Here is an 18,746-nt window from a genome sequence, read left to right as displayed (position 1 = left end):
GAAGAGTGGATTTCTATGGAAGATTTATCCAATGTTGAGCTTAGGATAATAATCATTCTCTACTTCATTTGCTATATCCTGGCATCTAGCTTGGCATCAAATGATTCTTCTACCTTATCCTCACCTCTTGCCTCATAATTGCAAGCATCACCTCTAAATCCTCCTTAATAACGGCTCTTTAGGTGGTATGTAGGTTCTCTAAAGATGTCCCTTATGCCCACCCCTCCTCTAACTCCCCTAGTATAACCTAATGCTTTTGTTTTCCTGTAGCAACAATCAAGATGTCATTACGTCCACCTGGCATGGGATTCCTTGACTTGCTTTTTTTTTAATTTCATCATGTAACATACATACAATAAATATTGCCAATATTTATTTAACTAAAGCAAATTAAATAAGGAATAATGGTAATATTTACAATCTTTTTAGCAATTACATGAACCTTGTTGGTCGTGTAGGGCACTTCTTTTGGTGTGTTTACCTCCATTTATCTTTGTGACACATTAAGGATGGTAGAGAAAGAATAGTGAAAGGGTTGGATTTAGCTTGTTCCTCTAACCTCTTCCTCTTTTGCATCATTAAGTCTTGATCATCCTTAGAAAAACTGACATGAGACATTAATTATCCTACCCCAAAAGTTACCTATTGACATAGGCAAACTAATCTACTTAGATATTCCATTGAGCATCCCATCCTATTTAACATGAGACTTAAGGTCTATTTGGTTCAATTTTATTGCACCATAATAATGATGGTAATGGGATTGCATTACCATGTAAAACATGTTTGGTTAACATTTAGTATGGGCCTATGGTAATTTGGATTACCAAAAGCATAGTAATAAGCATTCATAGGCTCCCTTCTATGAATAGGGATTACTATTCACTATAAGGTCTTATATGTTTTTTTGTTCTTAATATCCATGGTGAAAAGACACATAATACCCTTTGATCCCTGTAACTTGTCTAGCCTCAGACATCCTTTCTAATCACCCCCTCTCCCATTCTCACCTTTGTCAATGTCACTTGTCTCTATTGCTACAATGCTATTTGTAAGGTCTCCCTTACTAATCCATAATTAACTCCATAACTAAGGTAATCACAGGACTAACCTAAGTAAGTTACCAAGTTTGTAAAATTTACATAAATGGGATCTTAAATTTTTAAAACTTAACATGTTAAAAAAATTATTTCATAAACAAAAGTAAGAGGAAAATGTATATAGAAACATCGATATCATACAAGGTAAGATAATATTAAATTAGGGTCAAAAGAGCTAAAATAGTGATTCTTCCATAATATGCTATAGCATAAAATTTTAGGCTACGGCATAGAATGCAAAAGCCATGATAGCAAAAAGAAGCTGTAATGGCAGATTTTTTGACTGAACTTTTGATGCACCTTAAATCTTCATTCACATTTAATTGAGGTGATCTAAGTGTTTATAGAAAGCTTTCTCTAAACTCTAGCTAATTACACTAGTTTCATATTCAAATTATTTCTCAATTAAAAGTTGGACACCAAAATGCAAACTTATCCATTTAAGCTTTCAAAACAAAATTAGGATGTCCAAAATCATAATCAAGTGCTGTAAGCTCACAATCACCACTATGCTACTCTCAATAGACCTTATAAGACTCGTGCAACACACTACACTCAATCAAAAACATATATATCACAAATTTATGACTCAATCCCATAACACATAAAACACAAGGGAGAATTTCTTATACAAAACTATCATTTTCATTCCAAAGTAGTCAAAATACACATTTCTTACTTGCACAAGTATTTTGGCCCTATACTAGAGTTTACAACTAAAACTCACTAACTCAGGGTATAAAATACACAAGTGTGATGCAATAATAATGCAAATAGTATAAAAATATTCATGTGAATCGTAGTTGGTAAGTTAACAATCTTAATACACATGAAACAACATAAAGAGGCATACAAATGATTAATTTACAATCCTATGACTTGGCATATTTTCCCTGGTCTTGATTCGATGAGCTAAGCCTTGAAAATATTGAAAATTGAGGGGTGAGTACAACCACTCAATAACTAAGTTTAACCTAATCTATACAATTGCACATTAATAAAAAATGGATGCAATTGACAATAAACATACACATAAAGCATGTATGACAATGTATAGCCTCGGCCACAATAAGAACAACCATATGATCGGGCTTCAAACACATAATCATATATATATATATATATATATCAATAATGCACAACTTGGGGTCACAATAATACCAACCATCCGCCCCTAAACTGCATCAGACCATAATACTAATAATCATGTTATTGGGACTAAATGCATGATCATATGCCAATCGTATACCCTTCTACTACCTCCGACATGAAATCGATGGCTCTTCGATAGCTACATCCTTTACGGATTAGCCCAACCTTCCACTTGTGAGAAGCTACCAGGCCAGAGTCAACTCACTCACTTGTGTAATCCCATTTCCTCTAATACTAACAACTATAGGGTGTCATATCCCTAATCTAGCCTTATCATGAACCAATGGAGACTAATTAGGTTTAAGTCCCTCATAGAATAAATGAGACAGTCCTGAATCAACCATGAGACAAAGGCTATCTCTCAATTCCAATGGTCAGTGCCAAGGCAAGCTTTCAATTCCAATAGTCACTATCAATACCATATGGATTTAATCAACTACTCCTCTTCCTAGGCGAACTCTTGCCAATAATCATGTTATGCATGTATATAACATATGTATATGCATTTTAATCAACCATTCATATCATGAATCCATATATCTATACTCATACCTAACTCGTTCTACATACTAACTAGTACATAATCACAATTTTTCATTCATCATCACTATTAGCATGTATATGAACATACATATAATTTGTAACAATAATACATCACCAACCATAAAAAATTTGTATCATGAGTTTAAAAATATTAAACATGTTTCAAATCAACCATTTCAACAAATGAACAATTAATATTCAACTATATAAACTAGGTTTCCCCTAGTTACTTGAAACCTTTGAGAGTTTAAAGGTTTACCCCTCAATAAAATTCTTCACAAGCTATATCAAAGCTTGAATGGTGCACAACATGATTGATTTACAATTAATTATACCAATCATCACTAAAATCATCATAAAAACTCTTCCAACTTCAATTAATCAACACTTTAATTAACTAAAATTCTAATATCTTGTACTTAAGCATAACCATTAGGTTGATTAACTCCTATTAACTCCATTTAGCTTCCATTAAATTAAATAATCACTAACATAACACCCAACAATCTAAAATCACACTTTGGAGGTCTAGGGTTCATCCAAAATGGATGACCCAAGCTTACAACATTGTAAAAACTTCTAAACTACATGTAAAATACTTAAACGACTTCCATTAATCCCATTTAGACTAATGAGTTTTGACCCATAGCATTAAATCCAAAAATCTTTAACTCTCAACCTTAGATATCACTTCTAAAACGTGTAAAGGGAAGAAGAAGTGATAAAGAAGGCATATTAAAGTGAAACCAAACTTCAAACACCTTTAAAATGCCCAAGAGTTGATGCCCTGATAAAAAAAAACTCTCTTGGTCGTTCCCTCTTTGTTTCAAGTCTCACTTTTTGTTTTTTGAATTGATTTTGTGTTTTAAAAAAAATTGATTCGGGAAATTATGTTGTGGCATAAATTTTTATGTTGTGGCATAATGCACAGTGGGTTAAAAATTTAATTTTTCTTTATAATTTGAGCCCGAGTAACCCAATTCACTTTCATACCTAATCTAAAAGCTAAAGCTAAACCCAATAGCTGACTCTAACTATCCTCAAATCTAGTTATACTTAAATTTTCATAATCACCCTTTATTAGATTAATAAATCATGGAAATTTTTTTTTTGAGATGTTACACTGCTCACCTTCCTCTCTATTAGGTTCTCTCCATCATTTCTTAGCTTCTCTTTTATAGGATCCATCTCCATCATTGCTCAACTCCTTATCTACCATTTTCCAAGTTATTCACCACCACCACAAATTGTGAAACTCATTTGGATAGAGAAGTTGTTGTCGACATTACTCATCTCTCATATTTGTTGTCGACAACATTTATTTTTTGCTAAAGATCTATTCCTAACTTATTATTTATATCTTCTACCATCCTCCATCTACAACCTTCTCCAATGCTAAAAGTGGTCTAAAATTTATTGTAATGGCTATTCTAATATTGAGATTTTTTTATGTGGGTTTCTTTTCTACTCCTCTTCCCTCCATTTGTGTTATCATAATTTGTTAAATTATTTTATTGTAATAGTTTCTTATGCTACTTGTTGCGTGAATGGGTGTTGGACTTTACTACTCAAGATCTGCTCCCTTTTTTCTTTTTGCTTCAAAGAATTTGATTTATTAATCTCCAAATCTATGGTTCTATCAAAGGAATAAGATGATCAAAATTGAGAGTTTTTTTCTTTGGTTTAAGGTGCATTTTATACTTATTATAATTCTAGTTAAATATAAAAAAAATATGTTCCCCACCTTATCAAGAACCAACCAAACATGTCAATGGTAATCAACATTGCATTACTAAGAGGATTTGCATTCGAACCAAATAGCTTGTTAGTATCTCATATTGTCAAGTCTCCTTCAATTAGCCTCCCATAGAAAGTTGATACCATAATGGCTACACACCAAATCACTTAATTCAACTTCTTGCTGGCTAGAACCCTCTATGGGTAACTCTCTCCAAAATCGCTAGCAATTATGCAATGGGTTGGCGAATACAGCTATGAGATAACACATGCAACAGAGGCATCTTATATCTTGATGCATCAAAATGCTAGTATACTAAAAGGTGTCTTGGACATTCTTTGAAAAAAAAAAGTGCCTTGGACACCTCTTGGCCCCTTAGATGTCATTTTAAGGATGATAATATTCTAACTAATTCCTTTATGTCTCTTGATCTCCTTCTTAGTTTGGGCAAAAATATAGATTGTTTATTTGACAATAGTATTACTTGAACAAGTTTAATGTGCTGGCAACATAGTTGTGCTTTTTGGCATGACTAATTTTGTATTCTCTTTTTTAAGTAGACTTTGCTCTTTGCTGAATTATTTATATGGTTTGTTGGATTTTATGTGTTTGTTGCCATCTTTTAGAGTGTAACTTTTCATGAGACATCTCTTTTATGTTTTGTGGAGTTTATTTCCTTAATTATTGCAAATTTACACAAAGTAATGGCAATATTATGATTTTGGTCCAATAGTAGTGCCTCCACTCATTTGTCTTCCTAGAACAACCAATGCATATTATAAATAGATCATGGCATTGTCCATGAAGGTATTGCATATGTTAAGATAATACATAGTACTGCAATCACTTTACATTTTTGTCAATCGTCCTCTTTGAAGTTCCTTTCTATTTATGGTATAAATGGGCCATTTTAGGAGGACTAATAATGCAATCATTAGGGAATTGGACCGTAGTGTCTCACATATTAAATACTTCATATCTTCTTCAAATTCTTTTTTTTAATAGAGTATGAAATTATTAGAACATTCATGTATTTTCTTAAATAACATGCCTAATAGACATAATATTTTATTCGCATCATAATAATGATACCTTGATATATTTTGATCTTGAAGCATGCCTTTCACTAGCTTAAGCAATTATATAAAACTCTCATCACTCCATCCATGTCTTGCCTTCAAACTCTTCACATCACTGCACATATTGCTGTGTGCATATGATTGCTCAAAAGTCTCTTTTCCAATATTATGAATTTTGTCCTCCAACTGATCCTCTATCTTATCATGATCATCAACCTTCCACTATTGCAGTATACTTGACCTCGACCTTTCCCATTGCTTCATCATGCCATGTCCATACTATATAACTTTTGCAAAACCCCTCACAAGTTAGGTGCATGTATATTTTTGTAGTACTTAGTCTTCTCTCATTCAAACATTCTACACAAGGACAATAAAACTTTCACTATCATCAATGGTATTCTTTTTAACAAAGTGTAAAAACACATTCACCCCATTATCTTACTCATCATTTGTTTGTTTAGCATTTATCCAATTACAATCCATAGTTCACTTCCTAAAATGAAATTAAGTTAAAGGATTATTGCTAATTTTCAATTGAAATTGGACATTTCCAATGCTTTAGAAAGTTAACTTTTTTCTAATAATCAAAGTTAACTTTTTAGCAATAAAGTGCTAAGCTAAAATAACGAACCTAAAAAATAACCTTAAATAAAAAAATTAATCTTGATTAATTTTCTTACCACCATTTTTATCAATCAAAGTTAAACTAACCATTATTTTCATACCTTTATAAGAAAATTAATATCGATTAAGTCTCTAAAATAGTAGTTATTCAAATCATATTTTGACTCTTTACATGGATAAGAAAAACATTTATATCCTATTATTTTAATTGATATTAATTTTTTATGAGGTAGCATAATTTTATGGGATGTTTTTTTTATAATTTTTTAGATTTTTTTTATAATTTTTAAGTCAACTAAGTCAAAGTTAACTTTTTTTAAGTGCTCAATGAATTATTTTTTAAATAATAAAAAGAGAAATTATATGGTTTGAAAGTTTTGGATGAGGAAAAGTGACAATTAAAGACTTTATAAGAATATTAATCTCAATTAAGGACCATAATATTTTAAAATCTCAGTTAAGGATTATGGTTTTTAATTGAAATAAAAAATATAGTTTGTAAGGTGAGATTAACTAATGTCATTTGGTAATTTAACCCAACTTTAAAAAATTATTAACGTATATTGTGAAAACATTAAACCCAACTTGAAAATCAATTGTTTAACAAAAAATATTACTTGAGAATTCACTAACTCCATTTAAAAAAATTTCTAATATATATTGTGAAAATATAAAACTTTACTTGAGAATTGATTGTTTAACAAAAAAACATCACTTGAAAATTCACTAATCAGATTTGAAAAAATTTATAACATATATTGTAAAAAAATAAAACTCCACTTGGGAATCAATTATCTAACAAAAAGTGACTTGTTCAAACTGATATTTTTTTGTTAAATAATTAACTTTTAAGTGGAGTTTTATATTTTCATAATATACATTAAAATTTTTTTTAAGTCGAGTTAATGAATTTTTAAGTTATACTTTTTGTTAAATAATTAATTTTTAAGTGGAGTTTCATATTTTTATAATGTACATTAGCAATTTTCTCAAGTTGAATTAGTGAATCTTCAAGTAGTATTAGTGAATTTTACCTTATAAATTATATTTTTTATCCCAAATAAGAATTAAGATTCTTAATTAAAATTTAATTTAAATGTTCTTAAAGAGTGCTTAATTGTCATTTTTCCTTAGGGTAATCCATACCACCAGCAAATAATTAAGAGTGTCTTTTGACCCGATCAACAATAGACTGGGTTGCCGATTGGTTGGCGGGATTTACTTCGAATGAGTTGGGATTTTTGGGTTGTGTGGAGTCCCCACAACCACCTCCGCTACCTTCTATTTTACTGTGAGATGCCTGTTTTCCCTCCAGATCTGTTGATCAAACTGTGATTAGTCCAGATAGAGTTGGTATTGGTTAAGGGCATTACGGGGTGCTTGTATTTTAGTTTGCTTTTTGCTTAGGTTTATTGCTTGGGTTTGTGTTAGTACTTTTAATTGTTGCTTTTCCTTCTGAGCTACTATTGTGAGGCTTTGTGTCCTTTTCGTTGAATGAATGAATTTCTTTGGCCTAAAAAAAAAAAAAAAGACCGTTTAATTCCCTAAAAAGGAGTGAAGGACACGTCAGACTGGCAGCGGCACGAGAAGGTCGAGCTCGAGCACTTTTCCATACTCTGCTGTGCCAATGCTACTGCCTACTACTTTATATCACACTCACAGTGGAAGCTTATCTCAATTCTCAGAAATGGCGAAAGTGGGTAGGATCAAGCTGGGTTCACAAGGCTTGGAGGTATCAACCCAGGGACTTGGTTGCATGAGCATGTCTTCTGCCTATGGCACTTCTAAACCTGAACCCGACATGATCGCTCTCATCCACCACGCCATCCAGAGCGGCATCACATTTCTCGACACCTCCGACATCTACGGGCCACACACGAATGAAATTCTTCTCGGAATGGTATTGGTCGCTTCCAAGTCCTTTTGCTGTTTGTTTCTTCTTCGCGTTTGTTCACTCTTTGGGTTTATGACGAATTGGGTGTGAATTTTCCTGTCAGGCTCTGAAGGGAGGTGTGAGGGAGAAGGTTGAATTGGCCTCTAAATTCGGAGTCAGCTTTGCCGATGGCAAGGTAGATATCCGTGGCGATCCTGCGTACGTGAGATCGGCTTGTGAGGCTAGCTTGAAGAGACTGGAGATCGATTGCATTGATCTCTATTACCAGCATCGTGTTGATACTCGTGTGCCTATTGAAGTCACGGTCCGTCTTCTATCTGCTCTGGTTGATCTTTTCTCTGGGTAGATTACAGTTTATCTATGTGGTTCGTGTTTGATGTGAAATCAATTTCACCTTGTATTTTCACTAAAATTGGGCCACAAGATAGATAGGCCGTTGAATAATGTACCTTTCATACATCCTGAATATAAATTTTAACCAAAATAATCATGCAAGTCGCTGGTATATGTCTTTTTCACTTACAATTTGAATTTTATCTTGTTCCAACGGAGTTAACATAATCCTAGTAATAGTCACAAAAGACCATGAAAAGGTTTACACACACACTGACAATAAATTATCAGTGTAACTTTCATATTTACATTGGGTCAGGTGTAACAAAATGAACCAAGAGTGCTGGAATGAGATCTCTTAAACCGGGGAGGCATACAGGTTTGGACCAAAAATGCAAGGGTTAATTTGCCTGTAGAAAATGCTACGCAATATAATATGCAGAAAACCTAAAATCCTCGATATAGTTAGCACTGTGTGGGATTGCAGAAGATTGAGAACAATTGTTCTTGGTTCTGGCTCCTCAAGTATTTATTATTTATACGGACTCTTATAGAATGCTAGAGCCTGGCGATTCTGATATGTTTTCTTGTAAGATTTCCCCCCTCTTGAACTGAAAAACTATGGAGCATTATTTTAATAATATGAGATGATTTTCTCGCAAAAACTTTATCAGGATTCAGGAACACTTTTAACATTTTGTAGCCTCAGATTTTCACTCATACTTTTGGATCTTTTAAATATCATAGGTCTTGAACCAATATTCTAGGCATTCCTTGTGCTCATGGCTAAAATTTTTTCTTCACCTGGCCTGATTTCTGAAGGCCAAGTGGATTATTTGGTACTAAAAGTTTCTTGTTTGGAAGAATTTAAGATAAGTTTCTGAAGCAATTTCTTTTCCCTGCGAGTTATAAAATGTATGCTACATGATCATATGGTGGCATCTTTAGGCTTTATAAAAATGAAACATTGTACTCAAGTTTCTGTAAATTGTCATTTTGGCTATGCTAGATGGACTAAAAAGCTAAGGAACATTTTTCTTTCCATAATGACTTGTGAAATCAAGAAATCCTTTCTTCTTCCTACCATCCATTTGTATGTTTTCTGTGTCCAAGAATTGACCAGTTGTTATAAATTTGTAGTTAGGATATAATTGGTTAGTTAGTTAGTTAATATAGCCGTTGGGAAGAGTGTTGGGAAGGGACGTCTATATATAGGCTGAAATTGTAGTTTGATGTTTTATGAAAGAAGACGTATTATTCAATGACACCACTACTTCTCAATTTCTCTCAACTTCTTCTCTTTAATCTCTCATTCTTATCTGCTCTCTCTACCTTCCTGTTCTTCTCTCATCCTTTTCCGCTCTCTCTCTCAATTTTCTATCATTCCAAATTATTCCTACCTATCAATGGTATCAGAGCAGACGCTCTTCAGCTCCCCTTTTATATCTCCAATCACGGTTCATGGTCAAGACGCGCAGCAGACACCATCAAAGCCGACAAGAAATGGAAGATTTCATGGTCAAGATCGAAGAAAACAATAGAAAGATTCATGCTTTGACAGAATTGGTTGATGGGCTTTCCCAACAACTTCAATCCTTGGTAAGGGACCGAGAGGCTGAAAGAGAAGGCCACTATTGAAATGCACAGATTGTTGAATGTCATCACGAGCATGAGGATTATAGATGCAGAGATGGGTATGAATGAAGAGAATATAGGAGGCCCACTCAGTTCACGAAGATGGAATGCCCAAAGTTTACTAGGGAAGATGTTCTCGGCTGGATTATGAAATGCGAGCGATATTTTGAGCTTGATGAGACGCCAGAAGAAACCAAGATCAAGATAGCAAGCATGCATCTTGACCCAAGAACCTTCTAATGGCATCAAGCTTATGAGAAATCGTGGGAAGGAGTTTGGCCAACCTAGGAAGAATATATAGAAGAAATTAAAAATGGTTTCGGACTTATTCATGAGACCCTGATGAGCGATTTAGCTCATCTGAAGAAACAAGGAGCTCTAGCCGAGTATCACGATGAGTTTGATATGATTGTGTGTAAGCTGCGACTGCCTGAGTATTTGGTGGACATGTATCTCTCGGGTCTTCGAGAGGAATATGAAGGTCCAGTTTTCCTTTTCAATCCTCAGACCCTGAAAGAGGCTCGAAAGCTAGTGAGAATGCAAGAAATCATATTTCAGAGACAAACTGAGAAGAAAAGCCAGAATAAAAGGGGAGGATATGTGGCACCCTTAGTTTCGGCCACCCAACCCGCAGCACCAGCCACACAACCCTTCCAGTCAAATGCGTGGGCTCCCTATAAAAAAGCACTAATGGGCAGTGGGTCCCATACTAAAGGAAAGACACCCTCTTTACCTCAAAAAAGTGTCTCAATTACTCAAAAATTGGTCGATAATGCCGCTAAAATTCTTTCTGTGGACGAAGAAGCTGAGCACAGAAGAAAAAAATTGTACTTCTATTGTCATGAAAAATTTTCATGGGATCATAGATGCCCACAAAGGCATAGATTACAGCTTTATTTTATTGAGGTTAATGATGTCCCGGAAGAAGCTACTCCGTCTGAAGAAGACGGTGAGGTTGAAGGGGAAGAAACTCAACGTTTTATCTCACTACATGCTATGGAAGAAGTTGATAATAGTTCTTCAATGAGGCTCATAGGGTATTTTGGCAAGAGACAGCTTCATATTCTAATTGACAGTGGCAGCACCCATGACTTTTTGGACTTTAATGTGGCAAAAAGACTTGGGTGGCAATCTGATGGAATGCAGGAAGAATGGATAGAAGTGGCTGGAGGAAGAAGACTGAAAGTGCATGGAATTTGGGAGGGGTTCAAATGGAGAATGCAGGGTTTAGAATTTTCTTGTGATTTTAGAATTCTTGAATTACATACCTATGATTTAATACTTTGGCTGAAATGGCTCAAAAGTGTTAAAAATGCTTTCTAGGATTATGAGTCTCTAACTATGTTTTTTTGGCTTGAAGGTAAAATGTGTAAGCTTCAAGCTATGCCTTCCAATACCCTATGAGTAGTGCAACCAAAGAGAGTGGAAATTAAGGATTTTTCCACTAACCAAGTATTTTTGCTGCAATTAATACCAAAGGGGCTTGAGAAGGTGGAAATCTTCTCAGTGCAGACCTGTACAGAAATTCCATAGGAGATTAATTCTACATTGCAAGTGTTTCCTGACCTCTTTGAAGCACCCAAGGGATTACCACCATTTCATGAGGGGCATGATCACCCTATTGTCCTTTAAGAAGGCACCAATCCTATAAACTTAAAGCCCTACAGATATCCCTCCACCCAAAAAGATATTATTGAAGGATTAGTCAGGGAATTACTACACACTGGGGTAATACAAGAGAGTTCCAGCTCATTTTCTGCTCCAATTGTTTTAGTCAAAAAGAAGGATGGTACTTGGAGGATGTGTATAGATTATAGGGAATTGAATAAAAAGACAGTGAAAAACCAATACCCTATTCCCTTAGTGGAAGACCTCTTTGATGAGTTAAGTGTTACAAAATGGTTTACAAAATTAGACTTGATGGCTGGTTATCATCAAATCCGAATGGTGCCTCAAGATGTTTCAAAGACTGCTTTTAAGACACATAGTGGGCATTATGAATGGTTAGTTATGCCATTTGGTCTAACTAATGCACCAACAACTTTTCAAGCGGCTATGAATAGTATATTCCATCCTTATTTGAGGAAGTTTGTGTTAGTTTTTTTTGATGATATATTAATCTATAGCTCTAATCTCCCTGATCATGTGCAGCACCTCAAGGAAGTGTTTTCTATTTTAAGACAGCATCAGTTTTTTTATTAAAAAGAGCAAATGTTGTTTTGCAGCAAGTGAAGTTGAGTATTTGGGTCATTTAATTGGTGGTGGGCAAGTCCGGATAGATCCCAAGAAGGTTCAAGCAGTGGCTGAATGGCCTGAACCCACAAATATTAAGCAAGTAAGGGCTTTCTTGGGGCTGGCTGGATACAATAGAAGGTTTGTCAAGGGCTATGGGATTTTAGCTAAGCCACTAACTCTTCTTCTTAAAAAGAATGGATTTGAGTGGTCAAAGGTAGCTGCTGCAGCTTTTACTAAACTCAAAGAAGTCCTTATTTCTGCTCCGATACTCACCCTTCCAGATTTCTCAAAACAATTTGTAGTTGAAATTGATGCGTGAGGGGCTGTTCTAATGCAATCAGGTCAACCAATTGCATATTTTAGCAAGGGTTTGGCTAAAAGGCATCAAAAACTCTCGATATGTCAAAAGGAATTGATGGTTGTGGTCTTGGTTGTGCTTCATTGGCATCAATATTTAGAAAGGAAAAAATTTAAAATAAGGTCAGATCAGCAAAGCCTAAAATATCTGCTTGGGAAGAAGTTGAAGACCAGTTTTCAGATGTTTTGGGTTGCTAAATTAGCTGGTTTTGACTATGAGATTCAGTACAAAAAGGGTAATGAAAATTCTGTTGCAGATCCTCTCTCAAGAATACCGAAACAGCAAATTATGCAGATGATTTTAGACACATCATCACCAGAGTTGCTTGAGAAAATCAAGGGAAGTTGGGACGTAGATGCTGTTATTTCAGAAATCTGGAAGAAAACTCAAGAAAATGAGGGAGTGTGGGGTCATTTTTCTTGAGATGGGAGCTCATTAAGAAGAAAAGGGAAGCTGGTGATAGGTTCTGATCCTCATTTGAGGCAGCAAATATTAGACCGGCTCCATGCCAGCCCACAAGTTAGTCATTCAGGAATCCAGGCTACATATCAGAGGGTTAAGGCCTTATTTTGGTGGAAAAAAATGATAATTGACATTTCTGATTTCATTAAACAGTGTGATACATGTGCTAGGTGTAAATATGACTGTTGCTGCCCCTGGACTATTACAGCCTTTGCCTATTCCTAGCAAGGTATGGTAGAGTATCACTATGGATTTTATTGAAGGACTCCCTAAATCCCTTGGTAAAGACACTATTTGGATAGTAATTGACCGTATGAGAAAGTATGCACACTTTTTACCACTCACCCATCCCTTTTCAGCTTCTATTTTAGCTTAAATTTTTATGGATCAGGTTTATAAATTACATGGGCCACCATCTGAAATTATTAGTGACCGTGACCTTTTATTTGTTAGTGGCTTTTGGAAAGAGTTTTTGCAGGTTTTGGGGGTAAAGCAACTTCTTTCCACTGCTTATCACCCTCAAATGGATGGGCAGTCCAAAGTGCTTAATCGTTGTTTGGAAACTTACCTTTGGTGTATGTGTTGGGAACAGCCCAAGCAGTGGAGTGAGTGGTTGTCTCATGCAGAGTGGTGGTATAATACCACTTTTCACACAGCAACTAAGGCTGCTCCCTATGAACTTCTATATGGTCAGAAACCTCCTCTCCATTCTCCTTATTTACCTCATAATAGTGTGCTAGATGCTGTGGACAGGTCATTTACAGCAAGAGAAGAGATGATAGCTGTTCTCAAACATCATCTTTATCGCACTGCGAATATGATGAAGTAAAGGGCAGATTCACACAGATCTGATCGGGAATTTACAATGGGACAATGGGTTTTCTTAAAGTTACAACCCTATAGACAACTTTCTGCAGTTTCTAGGATTAACCAAAAATTGGCTCCTAGATATTTTGGTCCTTACAAAGTGATTCAAAGAATTGGAGCAGTGGTGTACAAGTTAGAACTACCACCTGATTCTAGAATACATGCAACCTTTCATATATACCTATTGAAGCTATGTCCTGATCCTAAAGTCAAGCAGAGGCATCCAGCTCTTGACTGGCCTGAAATACCTCCAGTTTTAGAACCTGAATGCATTTTGCAGGAAAGAGTTGGCCAGAAAAAAGAGGAGGATAATGACTGAAATTTTGGTCAAGTGAAAGCAATTACCAGAGGAAGAAGCATCCTGGACAGCTTTGCATCAGTTTCAGCAGCAATTTCCTCAATTTGTTATTACTGATCCTTGAGGGCAAGGATCTCTTTGAGGGGGGTATTGTTATAAATTTGTAATTAGGATATAATTGGTTAGTTAGTTAATACAGCCGTTGGGAAGAGTGTTGGGAAGGGACGTCTATATATTGGCTGAAATTGTAGTTTGATGTTTTATGAAAGAAGACGTATTATTCAGTGACACCGCTACTTCTCAATTTCTTTCAACTTCTTCTCTTTAATCTCTCATTCTTCTCTGCTCTCTCTACCTTCCTGTTCTTCTCTCATGCTTTTCCGCTCTCTCTCAATTTTCTATCATTCCAAATTATTCCTACCTACCACCAGTTCACTCCACATTATCTTATGCATTGTTTAATGGGTTACGTGGGAGGTCAATGAACTAGGGAGAGAGTTATGGGGAATGAGGTACAGGAACCAAGAGCGGATACTTGTCAAACCTAGACATATCAAGATCAGCTAATCTTAAAGATTGAGTTTGGTGCAAGATATGCTCTTAGATCATTTGCTATATTTCTAGGCTTTAATAGAGAATTTAAGTTTTCACTATCAAGGTTAATGTATGATTCTTTGGAACCAAGAGTACTTTTGTGAGTCTGCAATTTATCTTCCATAACTTATTTCCAAAGGGATGCAACTTTGATAAATGGAACTGGCAATTGGTCCATAATTGACATGCATCCATTTCAACATGTGCATGGTATAGCTGATAGAGAATGAAGGGCAAGATGTTCTATAATTTTTTGATTTGTTAACATGTAGAAAAGTCTACATGTATGATATCGAACTGTATACTTATTTTCATTTTACTTATTTTAAGATTGGGGAACTTAAAAAGCTTGTTGAGGAGGGAAAAATAAAACATATTGGCTTGTCTGAGGCCTCGGCTTCAACAATCAGAAGAGCACATGCTGTTCATCCTATAACGGCTGTGCAGTTGGAGTGGTCCTTATGGGCAAGAGATGTGGAGGAAGAAATAATTCCAACTTGCAGGTGATGTTTGAACTACGGATGTTGCTAATTATAATATCTATCTTTTCTATCTATTGGGGCTTTTGATAAAAAATTAGGGTATAGCTTTGCAACCTCTTATTTTGCATTTGTGAAATTCTCAGGGAACTTGGCATTGGAATTGTAGCTTATAGTCCTCTTGGACGAGGATTCTTTTCATTAGGAGCAAAGGTTGTTGAAAGCTTTTCAGAGAATGACTTTCGGAAGGTTTGTGTTAACTCTAATATGCAATATGCACTTTGGTTTCATTTGTCATAATAAACTAGCTTAGCTCCTAATGGTATTGTTTCCAGGCCCTTCAATGTGAAAGTTAGTAAAGTCTTCTCTTTTCTAACCTTTTTATGTCTTTCGAAATTTCACTTGTAGTTTTACCATTCAAGATTAAATTGCTGTAGAATGTTGTTGAATTAGTTGATGATCTTTCTTATGGATTTTATAATCATATTTGTGTAATAAAACAATGCATGAACTGGATAAATTGTGAAGATAATAAAACGATTGTTGTTCAATTGCTCAGCTTATACATTGAAAATTGAAGTCTGAACGCTGATAAAGATTGCATGACTAAACCCTGACGGAAGAGAGATTGACTGAAAATGTAAGATGGCTTGGCAGAAGGTTATCTTGATACAACTTTATTTGGATTTCTTCCTTCATTGGTTGATCAATAAAACAAGCTTGTCTCCATCCCTCTTAGTTTATGCCTTGGAGGCTTGTAGATATAATGTAAGTCCTATCAACAGGGTACTGCACGTTTCCTTGATATATAAACTTATGGGAGAATAGAATTATATGGCTAGAGCCTTTCTTCTATACTGTCCTTACTTCTCTTACTAATATATAAGTTCAATCTCGTATATGGGTAAAAAGGACTGGATTATAAATAATCCTTGTATGCCTTTTCTTTTCTATATTTGATGGGCTACATGTTTTCAAATCCAATCTCTGCATACTGGGTTATTCCTATGTGCCATTTTTGTTGCTGACTAGGTTATTCTTCATAGGAGTTGAGGTGGGAATTTGATGAATATTAGTGTCATGTTTGCATAGATAAAAGTTATTTTGATATCAAAACTCTTATCAATTTCAAATCTAGAATAAAGTTTACCATTTGAACATTGTCTTTTCAAATTTATAATTTAGAAGTAGACATGCTCTTGACTCGATTACATGTTGGCAGCACACATTAAACTTATACCACTTGACTTAACGTTAAAGTTGATAATTACTAATGAAATTTGAGATAACTATACTGAGTCACTTGACTTGACACTAAAGCATCATTATTATTGCTTTGAAACGTTAAAGACTTAAAGTCATGAACTTTGGAGGGTATTCAAGTTTATAAGTAATGTAACTTTCTGCATAAATAACCTTTAAGGTAGTAGAATATCTTTTATTTATTCTTTTTTTTTTTTTTATGATACAAGCCGGTGACAAAGTATAGTTTGAACAATTTAACAATTATAGTATGTAATTTAAATATTTGTGATGAGGGAGAACTGTTGGTATGTGCTTGAGCTTTCACTAATTATTAAGAAATCCCTCCTAAATCTTTTTCCCTCTTAACTATTTTTGGTGTGAAAGGGTGAAATAAAATTGTAAAATATGGAGATTAATTCTAGTAAATGAAAAATAGAAGTATTAAGCTGCTTAAAAATTTACTGTCTTTTGTTTCTTTCCTCATTGTCAAAGCATAATTGTGTTATGCAATCTATGTAACCGATCTCACCTAGTGGGATAAGGCATTGTTGTTGTTTCTTTCCCCACTGTCAACATGTGAGATGATGAATGTGCACAGCAAATGATACGTATTTTAGTTCTAATCTCTGGTTATTAGCATATGTTCGTCATAGACAGACAAGACGTGTGTAATTAAGAGAATATATATGATGCCAATTTACTCACTTCATATCTATCTTGTAATATCTTGCACATTTGTGTCTGTGAGGCATTGTATGCAACATATAAAAACAGAAAATCAGATTAAAAAATGTAAAATGCATTTATATGTAAGATATGCAATCTCATGACATGCTGTGACAGGCTTATTTATGCCTTGACTGTTGCAGCATCCTTCTCAAGGTTGACATATAAAATTTGTCATACCTGACACTTTGCTTCAATGTAAATGATGGATACAATTCCATATCCATGCTTGAAACATCCGTTGTTGATAGATTGACATCAAGATATAATCTGCTTCATGTATGTATTGTACGTCGTTTCAGCGTTTGCCTAGATTCTATCCCGAAAACATGGAGCACAACAAGATTATATTTGAGAGGGTTAATGAAATGGCTACAAGGAAGGGATGCACTCCGTCTCAACTAGCATTGGCCTGGGTTCATCATCAGGGAAATGATGTGTGCCCTATACCAGGAACCACCAAAATTGAGAACTTGAACCAAAACATTGGGGCTTTGTCAGTTAAGCTTACCCCAGAAGAAATGGCAGAACTTGAGTCGTTTGTTGCTGCTGATGCAGTCAAGGGTGAAAGATCTGGTCCTGGGATAGCTACATGGAAGGAAGGTGACACTCCTCCTCTTTCTTCTTGGAAAGCTGCTTAAAAAGTTCATTCCTTGTGTTTTGTATATTCAGTACTCGTTGCTATCTTAAGCAAACTGACCAGTACAAGAGGGTATCCTTGCCTCAATGGAGTTGTTATATACTTATATTTGTCCTTCTAGGAGATTTGCTTATGCATGCATGTTTGTCTAAACAAGCCACGACATTGAGCTGCTCGAAAACATGTCTTCTGACTCCCATTTTCCCCCTTGGCAAATTAGCTTGTTTAATATGTCTTGCATTGAATTGAACATGTTGATCTGTTATCTATGAGCACTGTTCAGGGTGACTGTTGTGTCCCCAAAATTAAGAGAGATGTTGTTAAATGGGAAATTGGCAAAAAGGATTCACTGAATTGGCTGGATATTAGACGGGAGTTTATAATGGTGAGGGAGAAACCTGTAGATGCCAGAGAACGAAGTTATCGCAGATGATTGGTTAGGCTAGTAAAAATAAATAGTCTCTCAAGAGCTTATCATGGTCAGGGCGTGTTTTTAGGCTTAAAATTGCTTTTATCATCAATGATATTCATTTTATCAAAATTCATAAATTCATTCACCCCATTATTATACTCTTTACTTGTTCATTTAGCATTAATCCAATTACAATCTATAGTCTACTTCTTAAAATGGAATTAAGTTAAAGAATTATTGCTAATTTTCAATTGAAGTTAGAAATTTTCAATTCTTTGAAAAATTAACTTTTTTTAAGAGTCAAAATTAACTTTTTTAAAGGCAAGTTG

General features: G+C 34.9%; 1 protein-coding gene across 1 annotated transcript; it reads left to right on the top strand.

The window, feature by feature from the left end:
* The first annotated feature begins 7,516 nt into the window (after positions 1–7,516).
* On the top strand, positions 7,517–18,186 carry LOC129319472 (probable aldo-keto reductase 2). The gene is made up of 5 exons (XM_054964547.1): positions 7,517–8,139; positions 8,237–8,437; positions 15,246–15,418; positions 15,541–15,643; positions 17,668–18,186. Exons 1-5 carry the CDS (start codon positions 7,867–7,869, stop codon positions 18,004–18,006), a joined length of 1,089 nt encoding a protein of 362 aa, XP_054820522.1. The 5' UTR covers positions 7,517–7,866; the 3' UTR covers positions 18,007–18,186.
* Positions 18,187–18,746: the final 560 nt, after the last annotated feature.

The sequence above is a fragment of the Prosopis cineraria genome, unplaced genomic scaffold, assembly GCF_029017545.1.
Source record: "Prosopis cineraria cultivar Desert tree isolate PC_DT_omini unplaced genomic scaffold, ASM2901754v1 PC9, whole genome shotgun sequence".
NCBI classification, from domain to species: Eukaryota; Viridiplantae; Streptophyta; class Magnoliopsida; order Fabales; family Fabaceae; genus Prosopis; species Prosopis cineraria.
Note: the sequence above shows the minus strand (reverse complement) of the source record. Positions and strands in the feature narration are given on the sequence as shown.

Coding starts and splice junctions, on each gene's coding strand:
- LOC129319472 (XM_054964547.1), top strand. CDS start 7,867: ATGCTACTGCCTACTACTTTATATCACACTCACAGTGGAAGCTTATCT. Junction 8,140..8,236: donor ATGAAATTCTTCTCGGAATG/GTATTGGTCGCT, acceptor TTTTCCTGTCAG/GCTCTGAAGGGAGGTGTGAG. Junction 15,419..15,540: donor GAAATAATTCCAACTTGCAG/GTGATGTTTGAA, acceptor TGAAATTCTCAG/GGAACTTGGCATTGGAATTG.